The sequence below is a fragment of the Ranitomeya imitator genome, chromosome 1 (genome assembly GCF_032444005.1).
Source record: "Ranitomeya imitator isolate aRanImi1 chromosome 1, aRanImi1.pri, whole genome shotgun sequence".
Taxonomy (NCBI): domain Eukaryota; kingdom Metazoa; phylum Chordata; class Amphibia; order Anura; family Dendrobatidae; genus Ranitomeya; species Ranitomeya imitator.
In genome coordinates this window covers 12,058,474-12,078,188 of record NC_091282.1, presented here as the reverse complement: position 1 = coordinate 12,078,188, position 19,715 = coordinate 12,058,474, and the positions used below count along the sequence as shown (strand labels likewise).

Sequence of the window (19,715 nt, the reverse complement as noted above, 5' to 3'; positions counted from 1 at the left end):
TCCAGCCATCTGCCCCATTGTCCTCCAGCCATCTGCCCCAGTGTCCTCCAGCCATCTGCCCCAGTGTCCTCCAGCCATCTGCCCCAGTGTCCTCCAGCCATCTGCCCCAGTGTCCTCCAGCCATCTGCCCCAGTGTCCTCCAGCCATCTGCCCCAGTGTCCTCCAGCAATGTGCCCCAGTGTCCTCCAGCCATCTGCCCCAGTGTCCTCCAGCCATCTGCCCCATTGTCCTCCAGCCATCTGCCCCAGTGTCCTCCAGCCATCTGCCCCAGTGTCCTCCAGTCATCTGCCCCAGTGTCCTCCAGCCATCTGCCCCAGTGTCCTCCAGCAATGTGCCCCAGTGTCCTCCAGCAATCTGCCCCAGTGTCATCCAGCAATCTGCCCCAGTGTCCTCCAGCAATCTGCCCCAGTGTCCTCCAGCATTGCCCCAGTGTCCTCCAGCAATCTGCCCCAGTGTCCTCCAGCAATCTGCCCCAGTGTCCTCCAGCATTGCCCCAGTGTCCTCCAGCAATCTGCCCCAGTGTCCTCCAGCAATCTGCCCCAGTGTCCTCCAGCATTGCCCCAGTGTCCTCCAGCAATCTGCCCCAGTGTCCTCCAGCAATCTGCCCCAGTGTCCTCCAGCAATCTGCCCCAGTGTCCTCCAGCATTGCCCCAGTGTCCTCCAGCATTGCCCCAGTGTCCTCCAGCAATCTGCCCCAGTGTCCTCCAGCAATCTGCCCCAGTGTCCTCCAGCATTGCCCCAGTGTCCTCCAGCAATCTGCCCCAGTGTCCTCCAGCAATCTGCCCCAGTGTCCTCCAGCAATCTGCCCCAGTGTCCTCCAGCATTGCCCCAGTGTCCTCCAGCATTGCCCCAGTGTCCTCCAGCAATCTGCCCCAGTGTCCTCCAGCAATCTGCCCCAGTGTCCTCCAGCAATCTGCCCCAGTGTCCTCCAGCATTGCCCCAGTGTCCTCCAGCATTGCCCTCAGTGTGTCCACCATTATAAAAAAAAAAAAAAACAAACAAGCAGTCTCCTCACCTGTCCGCGCTCCAGGCGGCGAGCTCCCTGCAGCAGAGCACACTCGCCGGCGACTGACAATGACGTCAGACGCCGGCGACGTGTGCGCCTGCGGCCGACACCAGCTGCCAGCCTCCAATTGGCTGGCGGCTGTTGTTAACTATTGACGTGCGGGAGCGCGCCCGCACGTCAATAGGAAGCCGCCGCAGCGCCGGAAGGGGCCCGGTGAGCAGATGAGAAGGGGCCCGATGCGGGCCCCCTCTCTCTGCCCACCGGGTACGGCGGGGGGGCACATAAATGCCGGCGGCGGCCGCCGGCATTCACAGATGATTATCAGAGGGTCAATCTGTGCGGTAGCCCAGGGCCCCCCCAGACCACTGGGCCCTGGGCTACCGCCCAAATTGACCCTCTGATAATCCGCCCCTGGCCGGAGGACAGACAGCGGAATGTAAGTATGTAGTGTTTGGTTTTTTTACTTTAACGCTGGTAACCAGGGTAAACATCGGGTTACTAAGCGCGGCCCTGCGCTTAGTAACCCGATGTTTACCCTGGTTACCAGGGAACCGGCATCGTTGGTCGCTGGAGAGCTGTCTGTGTGACAGCTCCCCAGCGACCAAACAGCGACGCTGCAGCGTCGCTTAGTGTAACAGTACCTTTAGTTACAGGATCCATCGGTCGTGGTCGGTGATGTCTTGTAGATGTGATCGGAGCCTTAGGGTATGTGTCCACGTTCAGGATTGCATCAGGATTTGGTCAGGATTTTTCATCAGTATTTGTAAGCCAAAACCAGGAGTGGAACAATTAGAGGAAAAGTATAATATAAACATCTGCACCAATTTTGCATTTATCACCCACTCCTGGTTTTGGCTACAAATACTGATGGAAAATACTGACCAAATCCTGATGCAATCCTGAACGTGGACACATACCCTAAGTTGCAGGATCCATCGGTCGTGGTCGGTGACGTCTTGTAGATGTGATCAGGGCTTTAGTTACATTGTCATATTCACTTTAGAATGAGTGACAGGAATCTAGAAACCCGGGCAGCAGACGTCCTCCTTTTTGGTAACTTTATTAGTCCAGAAAAATCAGCACATTTTGGCCTCACAATGCCTTTATCTAGCCATATAGAGAGATATGCATTCTGGATCTCACGTTACATTGTTTTTTATATTTTCCATCTTTTCCTTTATCATGAAGACTCCGGCAGGACGAGATCCCTCCAGCTGATCCAGTGTTCATCCCTCCTCCTCCTGAATGACCCCGAGGATGGACGAGGACAGGGATGAGACCACCAGAAGATTATTCCACTTCGCCCTGGAGATCATCTCCCTGCTGAGCGGAGAGGTAACTCCTCTACATTTCTATCAGCTTTATTGTGTTCTGTGACAAGTCCGACATCCAGAATAGAGAGAAGGATTATTTACTGTAAGAGCAGTGATTGTGTGGAGCTCTGTTGTGAATTCTGTGATCAAGCTCCCTCCTGTGGTCACGAGTGGTACTGCGGCTTCTGAGTTTCCTTCCTCAGGTGATGAGGTTAAGTCGTTAGGTGCTGCTCTATTTAACTCCACCTAGTGCTTTGATCCTGGCCTCCAGTCAATGTTCTAGTATTGGTCTTGCTTCCTCCTGGATCGTTCCTGTGGCCTGTCTGCTCAGCATAAGCTAAGTTCTGCTTGTGTCCTTTTGTTGCTATATTTTCTGTCCAGCTTGCTTTTTTGGTTCTGCTTGCTTGCTGGAAGCTCTGAGACGCAGAGAGAGCACCTCCGTACCGTTAGTCGGTGCGGAGGGTCTTTTTGCCCCTCTGCGTGGTTGTTTGTAGGTTTTTTGTTGACCGCAAAGCTATCTTTCCTATCCTCGGTCTATTCAGTAAGTCGGGCCTCACTTTGCTAAATCTATTTCATCTCTGTGTTTGTATTTTCATCTTAACTCACAGTCTTTATATGTGGGGGGCTGCCTTTTCCTTTGGGGAATTTCTCTGAGGCAAGGTAGGCTTATTTTTCTATCTTCAGGACTAGCTAGTTTCTCAGGCTGTGCCGAGTTGCATAGGGAGCGTTAGGCGCAATCCACGGCTGCCTTTAGTGTGGTATGATAGGATTAGGGATTGCGGTCAGCAGAGTTTCCACGTCTCAGAGCTCGTCCTATGTTTTGTGGTTTTTGTCAGGTCACTTTGTGTGCTCTGAACTTCAATGTCCATTGTGGTTCTGAATTACCTATTCATAACTTAGCTCTCTGCCCGGAGGAGTTGTCATGGGGATTCCCTATAAGAGCTGTAGAGGGGCCGGGATGTCTGTCCGGAGGGGAATAATATTCCGGGTTATGGCCCCAGATTACTGGAGACGGTTATTGATCCCGGGATTTCTACTGATTGTCAGATCTGGAGTCGGGAATGAATTCCTCTCCCTAAGTGTCTCTCTCCATACACAGGATTACACAATAGTGAGGAAGACACCGGGGGACGGTGTGACTCCCATCATCCATCTCCAGGAGTCAGGAGGGCGGAGCCCGGGCCCCATCACAGAGCCTCCCCCGCACTCCCTGCTACATGAGAGGAACAAGAAGATCCTGGAGCTCAGCAACAAGATGATTGAGCTGCTGAGCGGAGAGGTGACTGCTGGGAGATTATACAGGACTGGAGGATTCTGGGTGATGAGCGGAGAGGTGACTGCTGGGACATTATACAGGACTGGAGGATTCTGGGTGATGAGCGGAGAGGTGACTGCTGGGAGATTATACAGGACTGGAGGATTCTGGGTGATGAGCGGAGAGGTGACTGCTGGGACATTATACAGGACTGGAGGATTCTGGGTGATGAGCGGAGAGGTGACTGCTGGGACATTATACAGGACTGGAGGATTCTGGGTGATGAGCGGAGAGGTGACTGCTGGGATATTGTACAGGACTGGAGGATTCTGGGTGATGACCGGAGAGGTGACTGCTGGGACATTATACAGGATGGCACTGGAGGATTCTGGATGATGAGCGGAGAGGTGACTGCTGGGACATTATACAGCACTGGAGGATTCTGGGTGATGAGCGGAGAGGTGACTGCTGGGAGATTATACAGCACTGGAGGATTCTGGGTGATGAGCTGAGAGATGACTGCTGGGACATTATACAGGACTGGAGGATCCTGGGTGATGAGCGGAGAGGTGACTGCTGGAACTTTATACAGCACAGCACTGGAGGATTCTGGGTGATGAGCGGAGAGGTGACTGCTGGGACATTATACAGGACGGCACTGGAGGATTCAGATTGATGAGCGGAGAGGTGACTGTTGAGACATTATACAGGACGGCACTGGAGGATTCTGGGGGATGAGCGGAGAGGTGACTGCTGGGACATTATACAGACAGCACTGGAGGATTCTGGGTGATGAGCGGAGAGGTGACTGCTGGGACATTATACAGCACTGGAGGATTCTGGGTGATGAGCGGAGAGGTGACTGCTGGGACATTATACAGCACTGGAGGATTCTGGGTGATGACGGTGTGGCTGTTGTCAGGTTCCTATAAGGTGTCAGGACGTCGCTGTCTATCTCTCCATGGAGGAGTGGGAGTATCTAGAAGGACACCAGGATCGGTACCAGGACGTGATGATGGAGGAGCTCCGGCCTCTTACACCACCAGGTGAGAAGTGAGGCTCCTTGTTGGCTCTGATGGACAGGGCCGTATTTGCCACTTGGCACTTGAGGGCACGTGCCTAGGACGGTACGATGCGGAGGGGCGGCACCTGAGCAAGTTTTTTTTTTCATTTAAGTCCTGAGTCACCTCCCGGCTGACCGCCCCCCAGCCCCCCACCCGCCTGTCTGCCTCCCACCCTCCTTGAAGACGTCATACTCATCCTGCTCCAGCGATGCCTGGTCTCAGCGCCTGTAGCTCGTCCTGAGTGAGCGTTCACGTGGTACCGCTGAAGCTGCTCCTCCTATACATAAAACAACTCGGCACAGACGGCAATAACCGTGGCACACGCTGCAAACACGTTTCCTGCAGCGGTGCTCCAGGTGCGCAGAACGTCTGTGGAGAAAATCTAATCTACCCGAAGATTTCATCCATTATAAGTTCATGCTAAAGACATACAATTCTGCCCTTCACCTCTCCAAACAAACCTATTTCAACACCCTCATCACCTCCCTGTCCAATAACCCTAAACGTCTCTTTGACACGTTCCAGTCCCTACTCAACCCAAGAGAGCAGGCCCCAACCACGGATCTCCGTGCTGACGATCTGGCCAATTACTTCAAAGAAAAAATTGACCACATTCGACAGGAAATCATCTCCCAATCTCTTCATACCATGCACTGTCCTCCCTCCCCCACTGCATCTAGTTCACTCTCTGACTTTGAAGCAGTTACAGAAGAAGAAGTAATCAGGCTCCTTGCATCTTCTCGCCCGACCACTTGCACCAGTGACCCCATTCCGTCACATCTCCTCCAGTCCCTTTCCCCGGCTGTCACCTCTCACCTAACAAAAATATTCAACCTTTCCCTCACTTCCGGTATTTTTCCCTCCTCATTTAAGCATGCCATCATACATCCATTACTTAAAAAACCATCCCTCGATCAAAACTGTGCCGCTAATTATAGACCTGTCTCTAATCTTCCCTTCATCTCTAAACTCCTCGAACGCCTGGTCCACTCCCGTCTTACCCGCTATCTCTCAGATAACTCTCTTCTCGACCCTCTTCAATCTGGCTTCCGCTCTTTACACTCTACTGAAACTGCCCTCACTAAAGTCTCTAATGACCTACTAACAGCTAAATCTAATGGTCACTACTCCATGCTAATTCTCTTGGATCTCTCTGCAGCATTCGACACTGTGGATCATCAGCTCCTCCTCACTATGCTCCGCTCCATCGGCCTCAAGGACACCGTTCTCTCCTGGTTCTCCTCCTATCTCTCTGACCGATCCTTCACTGTATGTTTTGCTGGTTCCTCCTCCTCTCACCTTCCCCTTACTGTTGGGGTTCCTCAAGGATCAGTCCTAGGCCCCCTACTCTTCTCGTTGTATACTGCCCCTATTGGACAAACAATCAGTAGACTTGGTTTCCAGTACCATCTCTATGCTGACGACACCCAATTATACACTTCTGCTCCCGATATCACACCGACCTTTTTAGAAAACACCAGTGATTGTCTTACCGCTGTCTCTAACATCATGTCCTCCCTCTATCTGAAACTAAACCTGTCAAAAACTGAACTCCTCGTGTTCTCTCCCTCTACTAACCTACCTTTGCCTGACATTGCCATCTCCGTGTGCGGTTCCACCATTACTCCAAAGCAACATGCCCGCTGCCTTGGGGTCATCCTTGATTCTGACCTTTCATTCACCCCCTACATCCGATCACTGGCTCGCTCTTCTTACCTGCATCTCAAAAACATTTCTAGAATTCGCCCTTTTCTTACTTTCGACTCTGCAAAAACTCTTACTGTTTCACTTATTCATTCTCGTCTGGACTATTGTAACTCTCTACTAATCGGCCTCCCTCTTACCAAACTCTCCCCGCTCCAATCTGTCCTGAATGCTGCTGCCAGGATCATATTCCTCACCAACCGTTACACCGATGCCTCTACCCTGTGCCAGTCATTGCACTGGCTACCCATCCACTCCAGAATCCAGTACAAAACTACTACCCTCATCCACAAAGCACTCCATGGCTCAGCACCACCCTACATCTCCTCCCTGGTATCAGTCTACCACCCTACCCGTGCCCTCCGCTCCGCTAATGACCTCAGGTTAGCATCCTCAATAATCAGAACCTCCCACTCCCGTCTCCAAGACTTTACACGTGCTGCGCCGATTCTTTGGAATGCACTACCTAGGTTAATACGATTAATCCCCAATCCCCACAGTTTTAAGCGTGCCCTAAAAACTCATTTGTTCAGACTGGCCTACCGCCTCAATGCATTAACCTAACGATCCCTGTGTGGCCTATTTATAATAAAAAAAAAAAAAAAAGGTTCCTCGCATCATGTTCTCATACACTTTATGCAGTATTAGCCCTCTGTGTCTGTACTGCTACATACTGGTTCATGCAGCTTTACATGAACACCCGAGCCTTACTCTATAGCTGGTCCGAATAACTAAAGCAATTGTTACCATCCACCTCTCGTGTCTCCCCTTTTCCCCATAGTTTGTAAGCTTGCGAGCAGGGCCCTCACTCCTCCTGGTATCTGTTTTGAACTGTATTTCTGTTATGCTGTAATGTCTATTGTCTGTACAAGTCCCCTCTATAATTTGTAAAGCGCTGCGGAATATGTTGGCGCTATATAAATAAAAATTATTATTATTATTATATTATTATTACCGCTCATTAAGGTCATGAATATGGGCATATTCATGACCTTAATGAGTGGTACCACATGACCGCTCACGCAGGAAGAAGGTGTTGCGCCGGGAGTCGGGACAGAGATAGAGGGATGTTCGGTGCGGCCGCGCGGTGTGAAAAAGGTGAGTCTGGGGGACAGGAGATCGGGGGAATGAAGGAGGACGGGGAGCCGAGCAATGCAAGATAGGAGCAGGGGGTTGAGAGTTGAGCCATGCATACAGGAGGGGGGGAATATGAGCCATGCATACAGGATGGGATGGGAGGGAGATGAGTCACGCATACAGGAGGGGGGGATATGAGCCATGTATACAGGAGGGGGGATATGAGCCAAGCATATGGGATGGGAGGGAGATGAGCCATGCATACATGAGAGGGGGGATTTGAGCCATGCATACAGGAGGGGGGGATATGAGCCATGCATATGGGATGGGATGGGAGGGAGATGAGCCATGCATATGGGATGGGAGGGAGATGAGCCATGCATACATGAGAGGGGGGATATGAGCCATGCATACAGGAGGGGGGATATGAGCCATGCATATGGGATGGGATGGGATGGGATGGGAGGGAGATGAGCCATGCATATGGGATGGCAGGGAGATGAGCCATGCATACAGTAGGGGGGGATATGAGCCATGCATACAGGATGGGGGGGAGATGAGCCATGCATACAAGATGGGAGGGGGCATTATACAGTATTGAGCATCATGTGGGATCATTATACAGTATGGAGAACTGTGTGCGGCTATTATACTGTATTGAGCATCAAGTGTGGTCATTATACAGTATTGAGCATCATGTGGGGTCATTATACAGTATGGAGCATCATGTGTGTCCATTATACAGTATGGAGCATCATGTGCGGTCATTATGCAGTATGGAGCATCATGTGCGGCCATTATACAGTATGGAGCATCATGTGGGGCCATTATGCAGTATGTGGAGCACTGCGTAGCCATTATATAGTATTGAACATCATGTGTGGCCATTATACAGTATGAAGCATCATGTGTGGCCATTATACAGTATGGAGCATCATGTGTGGCCATTATACAGTATGAAGCATCATGTGTGGCCATTATACAGTATAAAGCATCATGTGGGGCCATTATACAGTATGGAGCATCATGTGTGGCCATTATACAGTATGAAGCATCATGTGTGGCCATTATACAGTATGGAGCATCATGTGTGGCCATTATACAGTATGAAGCATCATGTGGGGCCATTATACAGTATGGAGCATCATGTGTGGCCATTATACTGTATTGAGCATCATGTGGGGAGGATACCTGTATCATCCCCACCACTCATACCAATTTGTCGTGATCCGGGGTTATTTTGTTGCCCCTTGTTCTTTCTGAAGGGGATTTATCTGTATCCCACTTCCCAGTTCCGGTTTGGAACTTGCAGCTCTCTGGCCCCCCCTACCCTCAGGTCAGACCAGGTATTGCACCTAGGATAATTAGTCACCAGAAAGGCTGCCTGCTATGTACTGGTTATTGGGCACGCTGCAGCGAGGGCGATATAACTAGTCCCACTCAGGCGGGAACTATAATTATCAACGCTGCCCGTTTGCACAGGACAAATTATGCTGCCACCAGCTCCGATTTCTTAGTTATTAACGGGTCTGGAGCCAACCCAGATTAGTAGCATAATTCACTTCAGAGGACGTGACAGTACGTTATAGAGCAGGGAGAGACAAGCTAGTAATTTTATATTTTACTCCAAAAAAGGTAGGCAGTGTTTACAGAGGTATAAAAAGTTATTATAAAGGATACAAATATCATATGTACAATACAATTACAAATAAAATGGGATTAAGGTTGAAAATAAACACTTACATTTCGTTATGTCACCTTATCTCATGGCCGACTGTGTGCTGTGGAGGAGGGTACACAACTAGATGCATAGCACATCTGTATAGCAGCTGGACCCCAGAAAAAGACACCTCAAGACTGCTGCTTCACTCAGTTATTTCCTAGCCTAAAACCAAGGCATTCACCCTGTGGGGACCTCACTTAGAGGCTGAAACCTCCCCTTCACTTGGAATAATGAAAACTATTTTTATGCCTAGCTCGCTGTATGAATCTCGTATACGAAAGACACAATGATCAGAATGTGCCCCACATCATGGGGATTATTTTAAGTGTAATTACCTGAACCGCTTACAGAGAAACCCGCACTTTGCACTCGTTGGGTTTAGCTTCTAGCGGTTTCAGGGAGTTATAGATCCCTCGATGCACATCCGGAATATATAAGTCTTATATCTCTAGCCCTGATTGGTGCCAATATATATAACCTTGAAAGAACAATAGAAGCCCATGCTTCTGTACCAGTTTTAACCAGTACCAGGTGGGAGGGGAAAATGAGTAGGGTAGGGAGACAGGTCTGCCTGCAGCATAGAACCATCTACATTCTTGAGGGAGGGGTGAAATGAGGGGTTTAGGATTCACACAATATGGGCTGATCAGCAGGGTGAGGAATTCGAGACTGTCATGTCTGTCCTGTGGTCACCTACTACTACTCCCATCATCTCATCATCACATGACACAATCTATTCCATCACTGTGTGTCTCCTACAGATGGATCCAGGAGGAGAAATCCACCAGGGAGATGTCCCCGTCCTCTGTATCCCCAGGACTGCCCGGAGGAGAATCACAACATCCCGGAGGATCATCAGGTAGACGGTGCTGAGCCCTGTACCGGATCTGTATATGGGGGGACATTTCTGATCGAGGTCATAGAGGTCACAGATTTTGGTGGTTTCTTGTATTTTGCTGATTGTTACATCTGATATATCAGGAGGAAGATCCGACTAAGAATAAAGTGAAGGATGAGACAGAAGAAGAAGCGATGATGAGGGGGGATCAGTCGTGTGTGAGTGACGGGAAGGAGGAGATTCTGGGAGAAGTTTTCACAGGTACATGATAATGTCTGGCACGTGATGATGATGATGACCAGCATGCGATAATGATGATGATGATCAGCATGTGATAATGATGATGATGAGCAGCTTGTGATGATGATGATGAGCAGCGTGTGATGATGATGATCACCGGCGTGTGATGATGATGACCGGCGTATAACGATGATGTCCGGCGTATAACGATGATATCCGGCGTGTGATGTTGATGACTGGCGTGTGATGATGATGATGACCAGTGTGTGATATCGTGTGGAATCTCCGGTGTAGCGAAGCTTTATCCGCTGTCCACATCACAGCAGAAGTGTCCGGTGATAGCGCGGCTGCTCCTGTAGAGTCCGGCGGTGCACCAATGAATAACAGGGCCGCCTTCACACCTCTTCTTAATGATTTAGGAAGCACAGATTTAGTTTTCCTTTTACCTTTGTTAATATTCTTTCCATCCTTTCCATCCATATTTTTCTTCTCCACACGTCCTGTGCTCCCATATAAATGACTGAGCTTGTGATTTGGACAGAACCTCTGGCAGAAGATTCCCTATAATAAGGCAGATAGAGACACTGTGGACACTATAGAACCGGTGATCCGGCTGTGTCAAGCGTGCATAAAAGTGATGTTGGCCACAGTTTTGTGCATCTTTGAAAAGATGGACAACGCTGAACAGAGGCTAGACAGTAACTGTGCTGCTTTATTAGTGATTGGATCCCTCGAGGTTTCATCTGGATCAAGCATTTTATATATTTAGACGGAAACCCTGATGTGAGTGCTCAGCGTAGGGCACAAGATAAATGTGAATCAAAATGTTTTGTAAAATGTTCCCAATACAATAAAAGCTTCATCTTAAGTCACAAAATAAAGCAAGTCCCGTCATCTGTTAACGTAAATATAGAGGCTTCCATGTTACTGGTAGTACAAAACATCTGGGAAAGCTACATGGCTGCCACCAATAGAAGTCCGGCTAAATCTGCACTCCCGAATCCAAATACCCCTTCCTCCTGAGCCCCACATTGTGCGTAAACGGCAGTTAGTGTCCATATGTTTGTCATTTCTGTAGCAAGTAAGACCCTTTAACTTACAGGGTGGGCGTCTCCAGAAGTGCAAGCTGGGCATAATGTATGGGCATAATGTATGGGCATTACAATGTACAGGCACTACAAGGTGCTGGCGCTACAATGTACTGAGCACTACAATGTACGAGCACTACAATGTACTGGGCACTACAGTCTACTGGACACTACAATATATGGACACTACAATGTATTGGACCCTACAATGTACTGGGCACTACAATGTACGAGCACTACAATGTACTGGTCACTGCAGTCTACTGGACACTACAATGTATTGGACCCTACAATGTACTGGGCACTACAATGTAAGGTCAATGCAGTGTACTGGGCAATACAACGAACTGGGCACTACAATGCAATGTACTGGGCATTGCAACTTATGGGGCACTAAAATGTACTGGGCAATACAATGTACTGGGTAATGCGATGTACAGGCACTTCAGCTTTCTGGACACTACATTATATTGGCACTACGATGTACTGGGCACTACGATGTACTGGGCACTACAATGTACTGGGCACTACAATGTACTCGGCACTACAATATGCTGGGCACAACAAATTACTGGGCACAACAAATTACTGGGCACTACAGTGTACTAGGCATAATTTAAATTTACCTTCCAGCATTTTTTTCTTTTTTGGACATTAGTGAGGTCCACAAAGAAAGCCAGCAGGGCACGTGTTGTGCACTCCTTCTATTGTGCTCCATGCAGAAGTATAACATTCTAATTAATATTTTTTCACTAACTAAATGTGAAACAGCCTGCTGTATCTCACCTTGTCATTTAGTGCTGTGGTGATATATAACTGTCTGCAGCCCTATGGCACATTAAAAAAAAGTTATAATTTTTTTCTGTAGCTAAATGTGAAATAGCCTGCTGTGTCCCACGTTGTCATTTCGTGGTGGTGATATGAAACTGCAGACCTAATGCGCATAAAAAAAATTATAATATTTTCTTTCGCTGAATGAGATACAGTCCGCCTTCTGCCACATTGTCATGTTTTGGCTGTGATATGAACCTGTCTGTTAGGGGTCGAGTTCCCGACTCTGCACAGGGGGAATCTCGAACCATCTCCGCTGCGGTCTCCCATTCTTCTCCAGCAGCAGTGGAGCCTTCTCAGCAGACGTCGGTCCCAGCATCTGGCTCAGCCTGATATGGTGCGGATGGTTACTGCTGCCTTTCCAGGCTCATCGATTGTAGCTAGTACTGTTCAGCGGGGAGCAGACGTCTCTGGGACTAAGTTCTGCTTTTCCCCTTCTGAGCATGCCCAGGGTAAGACCTCTCATTGGAGGTCGGGGGGTCACATGCTCAGGTACTACAGCAGCTCCCATTGGTCCTCTAGGAAGGTCCTGACGTGGCTCAGGTACTGTATCAGCTCCCATTGGTCCTCTAGGAAGGTCCTGAAGTGGCTCAGGTACTGTATCAGCTCCCATTGGTCCTCTAGGAAGGTCCAGAAGTTGCTGCAGCCATAAAAGGTTCGCTGAAAAAACTTAGTTGATACCAGCGCATGGCCGTGCTGCCATCAGCACGGCCATGCGCTGGTATCAACTAAGTTTTTTGTTCAGTGCCAGTGTGGTCATGTGCATGTGGTTTCAGGGTTGGCTGAAATAAGCCCCTAGAATGCTGGCACCTCCGGTGAGGAGATTTGCATGTGTGCTATTCTGACTGCATGACCACTGTTCGCTCTATTTGGTATCTGTGTTCCTCTCTGAGGTTAACAGGGCACAGCGTTCTCTTGTCTTAAGTGACTCTGTGAAGTAACAGATTTCACGTATACCGCCATATAGTACCGTCTGTTACTAGCAGTAGGGATATCTGAAACGTGGCTGGATGAGAGCCATGACTGGGCTGTTAACTTGCAGGGTTATAGTCTGTTCAGAAATGACCGTACAGATAAGCGAGGGGGAGGGGTGTGTCTATATGTAAAATCGTCCTTAAAACCCATCCTGCGTGATAATATAGGTGAATCTAATGAAAATGTAGAGTCCCTGTGGGTGGAGATAAGGGGAGGGGGAAAAATAATAAATTACTGATAGAGGTTTGTTATAAGTCTCCAAAAATAATGGAAGCAATGGAGAATATCCTCGTAAAGCAAATAGATGAAGCTGCGACTGAAGGAGAAGTCATTATTATGGGGGACTTCAACTACCCTGAAATAGATTGGGGAACAGAAACCTGCAGTTCCAGCAAAGGTAATCGGTTTTTGACAACTATGAGAGACAATTACCTTTCACAACTGGTTCAGGACCCAACAAGAAGGGGGGCACTGCTAGACCTAATATTAACCAACAGGCCAGACCGCATAGCAAATATAAGGGTTGGGGGTCACTTGGGAAATAGCGATCACAAAATAATAAGTTTTCATGTATCCTTTAATAAGATGTGTAGTAGAGGGGTTACAAGGACACTAAACTTCAGGAGGGCAAATTTCCGACGGATGAGAGAGGATCTTGGTGCAATTAACTGGGACGATATCCTGAGACACAAAAATACACAAAGAAAATGGGAGACGTTTATTAGCATCCTGGATAGGACCTGTGCACAGTATATACCATATGGGAATAAACATACTAGAAATAGGAGGAAACCAATATGGCTAAATAGAGCTGTAAGGGGCGCAATAAAGGACAAAAAGAAAGCATTTAGAGAATTAAAGGAAGTAGGTAGTGAGGAGGCATTAAATAAATACAAAAAATTAAATAAATTCTGTAAAAGGCAAATCAAGGCAGCAAAGATTGAGACAGAGAGACTCATTGCCAGAGAGAGTAAAAATAATCTCAAAATATTCTTTAACTACGTAAATAGTAAGAAAATAAAAAATGATAGTGTTGGCCCCCTTAAAAATAGTCTGGGTGAAATGGTGGATGAGGATGAGAAAAAGGCCAATATGTTAAATTACTTTTTTTCATCAGTATTTACACAAAAAAATTCCATGGCAGACAATGTGATATAGTGATAACAAAAATTCCCCATAAAGTGTCACCTGGTTAACCCAGCAGGAAGTGCGGTGGCGTCTAAAAATCACTAAAATTGACAAATCTCCGGGCCCGGATGGGATACACCCTCGAGTACTGCAGGAATTAAGTACAGTCATTGATAGACCATTATTTTTAATCTTTAGAGACTCCATAATAACAGGGTCTGTACCACAGGACTGGCGTATAGCAAATGTGGTGCCAATATTCAAAAAGGGGACAAAAACTGAACTCGGAAACTATAGGCCAGTAAGCTTAACCTCTACTGTGGGTAAAATCCTGGAGGGCATTCTAAGGGATGCTATACTGAAGTATCTGAAGAGGAATAACCTCATGACCCAGTATCAGCACGGGTTTACTAGGGACCGTTCATGTCAGACTAATCTGATCAGCTTCTATGAAGAGGTAAGTTCCGGATTGGACCAAGGGAACCCAGTGGATGTAGTGTATATGGACTTTTCAAAAGCTTTTGATACGGTGCCACACAAAAGGTTGATACAGAAAATGAGAATAATGGGGATAGGGGAAAATATGTGTAAGTATGTTAAGAGCTGGCTCAGGGATAGAAAACAAAGGGTGGTTATTAATGGAGCACACTCGGACTGGGTCGCGGTTAGCAGTGGGGTACCACAGGGGTCAGTATTGGGCCCTCTTATTTTTAACATATTTATTAATGACCTTGTAGGGGGCATACAGAGTGGAATTTCAAAATTTGCAGATGACACTAAACTCTGCAGGGTAATCAGTACAGAGGAGGGCAATTTTATATTACAGGATGATTTATGTAAACTAGAAGCTTGGGCTGATAAATGGCAAATGAGCTTTAATGGGGATAAATGTAAGGTCATGCACTTGGGTAGAAGTAATAAGATGTATAATTATGTGCTTAATTCTAAAACTCTGGGCAAAACCGTCAATGAAAAATACCTGGGTGTATGGGTGGATGACAAACTTATATTCAGTGGCCAGTGTCAGGCAACTGCTACAAAGGCAAATAAAATAGTGGGATGCATTAAAAGAGGCATAGATGCTCATGAGGAGAATATAATTTTACCTTTATACAAGTCACTAGTTCGACCACACTTAGAATACTGTGCACAGTTCTGGTCTCCGGTGTATAAGAAAGACATAGCTGAACTGGAGCAGGTGCAGAGAAGAGCGACCAAGGATCTGTTTATACCAAGGAAGGTGACGGGCACAAGGGGGCATTCTTTGCGTCTGGAGGAGAGAAGGTTTTTCCACCAACATAGAAGAGGATTCTTTACTGTTAGGGCAGTGAGAATCTGGAATTGCTTGCCTGAGGAGGTGGTGATGGCGAACTCAGTCGAGGGGTTCAAGAGAGGCCTGGATGTCTTCCTGGAGCAGAACAATATTGTATCATACAATTATTAGGTTCTGTAGAAGGACGTAGATCTGGGTATTTATTATGATGGAATATAGGCTGAACTGGATGGACAAATGTCTTTTTTCGGCCTTACTAACTATGTTACTATGTTACTATGTTATTAGAGGACTGGGGGGTCTGCAATACCAAGATAGGTTATTACACTTGGGGCTATTTAGTTTGTAAAAACGAAGACTAAGGGGTGATCTTATGTTACTGTATAAATATATGGGGGGACAGTACAAAGACCTTTCTGATGATCTTTTTAATCATAGACCTGAGACAGGGACAAGGGGGCATCCTCTATGTCTGGAGGAAAGAAGGTTTAAGCATAATAACAGACGCGGATTCTTTACTGTAAGAGCAGTGAGACTATGGAACTCTCTGCCGTATGATGCTGTAATGAGTGATTCATTACTTAAATTTAAGAGGGGACTGGATGCCTTTCTTTAAAAGTATAATGCTACAGGTTATATATACTAGATTCCTTATTAGGGTGTTGATCCAGTGAACTAGTCTGATTGCCGTATGTGGAGTCGGGAAGGAATTTTTTTCCCCAGTGTGGAGCTTATTTTTTTGCCGCATGGTTTTTTTTGCCTTCCTCTGGATCATCATGTTAGGGCATGTTAGGTTAGGCTATGGGTTGAACTAGATGGACTCAAAGTCTTCCTTCAACCTTAATAACTATGTTACTATATTACATTCAAATTAATTAATTTTATTTTTTTTACAAACGTGATACAGCAGCCGAGATATGAGTTTGAAATAGGCTCAAAACTATCTTCTAGATTATGTGCATCTTGGGCATCCAATTTCTCACGGGCATCTTTTATACCTAGCTTGAGACGCACATCTGTGACACCTATCTTCTGACGAGCATCGAACGCTCTTTGGTAATTGGTGTTGGGTAAATGAGTAATCGTTGTAGGCTGGATCATGGATCTCGTACTTCTCATAGCTGTCCTGTTATTAATCCTGTTTTATGTTTCCATTCCCGCCACCATCATGGCCCTTTTCCTGATCAGTTCACGTTATTACACGTCATCCATATTTTTCAAGCAAACCAGCAGCAACTGTAGGAAAGAGGGCATTCCAACGCCACGGAAAATCTTCTAGATTATACAGGACTCATTTACACTAATAAAAAATTATTTTATGTGACTGACCGAATACAGAAGGGGGCATCTCAGTTTGAAATTGTTTGGAGGATCCACTCAATCTTATTCAGGCCTTATCGACAGCCCCCCAAAAAAAATCTACTATTACTAACATCATACAGTAGGGGACATGTCACTTTGAAATTGTTTGGAGCATTTAGTCAATGTAATACAGACCTTATCGACAGGCCCCCAAAATTCATCTTTTGTTAACGGGGTGGGTGGAGAGGACATGTCACTTTGGGGGACAGTAGAGGGACATGTTACTTTGAAATTGTTTTGAGCGTCTAGTCAATGTTAAACAGGCCTCATCCACCCCCCCAAAAAAAATCATCTGTTACTAATATCATACAATAGGGGACATCTGACTTTGAAAATTTTTTGAGCAGATCTTCTTTGTCATACAGGCCTCATCGACGCTGAAACAATTCTTTCTGCTGTAATGTGATTAATCATGCCATATTTCATCGTCTAATTTTGTGCCACTGAAATTCAGCTGTGTGCAGAGGTTGTGCAGAGTAAAAAAAAATATTTTTAGTTGCTAATAGTGTGCTCCTACCACACTATCTGAGCAACATGACTGGGAAAAAGCGAGGTCGTGGAGGAAGGGGGATTAGGCTTTGTGTTTGAGGTGTATGTGGGGTAGGTGTTAATGTTTCTGAAAGCACTAGTGATCCACTAACGTAACATCCTATCCAAAGACAACTGACAACTTCTGTTATTGTATGTTGTAGTTTTTAGTGTCCTGCATTATTCTTGCGTAATTGCAGTCTCTGATATCTTAAGTGGGGCTTATGTGCCTGCTGCTGCTGTAGATGTTAACACTAATTTGTGGAAATGTGAACAGTCCTGCTTGCGTGTCCATCTGCTGGTTTGGGTGTAGTGGAAGACCTGTCGGTCCCTATTATACTATTTCTAGTTTGGTAAAATTGATGACACTTTGTTAGTGTCTGGTACTAATTTTTGTAAATGTGTAGATTCTGCGTTGGGTGACCTTCATGTGTGTTGCCTGTAGCAGTAGGCCTCCGATACCGGCAGTCCTCCACTGTCTCTGAGTCAACTACCCGTGTTACTATCCTTGCATTTTTCTCACAAATGTAATATATGAAACTCATGTGTGCCACATGAGTGTGGCTGAACATCACTTTCAATTTTTGGGGGTGTTTTATCACTTATATAGCGCCAATAGTTCAACATTCGCTTTACAGACATTACTGTCACTGTCATCATTGGACTCGCAATCTATATTTACTATCTGCATGTCTTTGTAGTGTGGGTAGACAAATAATTACTGGGAGTAAACCCTCGCAAACACGGGTAGCAAATACAAACTCTTTGCAGATGCTGTCCTTTGTGGGGTTATAACACAGGAATAAAGTGCTGCAAGGCTGCTAATGTTTTTGCGTTGACAACTGAACGTTTCTGTGGTTGGAAGGCTATCACTGCGACTCAAACTGTGAGCATCACTGCTGTGCTGGGGAAAACCACTGTCAAGATTGTCTTCCAGCATGTTTTGATACTGCAAACATGGGTGCGTCCCTTTCTAGGGAGAAAAAGCAACAGGGAAAATTTACCCTGATGGTGTGAACCTCAAAAGAAGAATGGCATCCAATCGGCCTGCATTTATTTATTGGGTTAAAAACAGGAATGTTGTTGGCAGCGAGGAGTGTAGGGTTATCGTGGAGTTAGCAGTGATCGTACATGGTGTTCCATCCCCTCTCCCTCAGAGTAGCAGTCATATACCAGCCCCCAGACTCACCCACTCACTTCCTTGACCACTTTTATGCGTTGCGGGCACACTTCAAGTCCTCAGGATTGACAACCCTTATACTGGGAGACTTCAACAGCTCCACCTCCCCAACTGCATCCCAGCTTCTATCTCTAGCCAATTCTCGTGGACTCTCACAACTTTCAAACTCTGAGACACACAAAGACGGTAACACCCCTGATCTGGACTTTGTTCCATTCAGTTCAGTCTCCTACCTTGATGACTCACCTCTTACCCTTTGTACCCCATTAAATTAGGAGTATAACCACGACTTAGACATTTTTAGGTGCTCCCTAAAAACTCATCTGTTAGGGGCGGCCTCTCACGTTCCCTAATCAAAGTCCTTTTTATACAGTGCCTTGCGAAAGTATTCGGCCCCCTGGAACTTTTCAACCTTTTCCCACATATCATGCTTCAAACATAAAGATACCAAATGTAAATTTTTGGTGAAGAATCAACAACAGGTGGAACACAATTGTGAAGTTGAGCAAAATGTATTGGTTATTTTAAATTTTTGTGGAAATTCAAAAACTGAAAAGTGGGGCGTGCAATATTATTCGGCCCCTGTAACTTAATACTTTGTTGCGCCACCTTTTGCTGCAATTACAAGTCTCTTGGGGTAGGTCTCTATCAGTTTTGTACATCGAGAGACTGAAATTCTCGCCCGTTCTTCCTTGGCAAACAGCTCGAGCTCAGTGAGGTTTGATGGAGATCGTTTGTGAACAGCAGTTTTCAGCTCTTTCCACAGATTCTCAATTGGATTGAGGTCTGGACTCTGACTTGGCCATTCTAACACCTGGATACGTTTATTTGTGAACCATTCCATTGTAGATTTTGCTTTATGTTTGGGATCATTGTCTTGTTGGAAGACAAATCTCTGTCACAGTCTCAGGTCTTTGCCAGACTCCAACAGGTTTTCTTCAAGAATGGTCCTGTATTTGGCTCCATCCATCTTCACAGCAATTTTAACCATCTTCCTTGTCCCTGCTGAAAAAAAGCAGGCCCACACCATGATGCTGCCACCACCATGTTTGACAGTGGGGATGGTGTGTTCAGGGTGATGAGCTGTGTTGCCTTTACGCCAAACATATCGTTTGGCATTGTTACCAAAA

The 19,715-nt window shown here is 46.6% G+C and overlaps 1 protein-coding gene and 1 pseudogene across 1 annotated transcript in view; both read left to right on the top strand.

Moving 5' to 3' along the window:
• The window catches only part of LOC138657437 (zinc finger protein ZFP2-like), a 492,419-nt gene that overhangs the window by 11,677 nt on the left and 461,027 nt on the right, over positions 1-19,715 (top strand). Inside the window, exons 2-4 of the mRNA XM_069745228.1 lie at positions 2,195-2,341; positions 3,419-3,598; positions 4,497-4,620. Coding sequence (XP_069601329.1) covers positions 2,252-2,341; positions 3,419-3,598; positions 4,497-4,620 — 394 coding nt within the window. The 5' untranslated portion in view covers positions 2,195-2,251. The remainder of the gene's footprint in view (positions 1-2,194; positions 2,342-3,418; positions 3,599-4,496; positions 4,621-19,715) is intronic.
• The window catches only part of LOC138657470 (zinc finger protein 585A-like), a 115,483-nt pseudogene that overhangs the window by 47,812 nt on the left and 47,956 nt on the right, over positions 1-19,715 (top strand).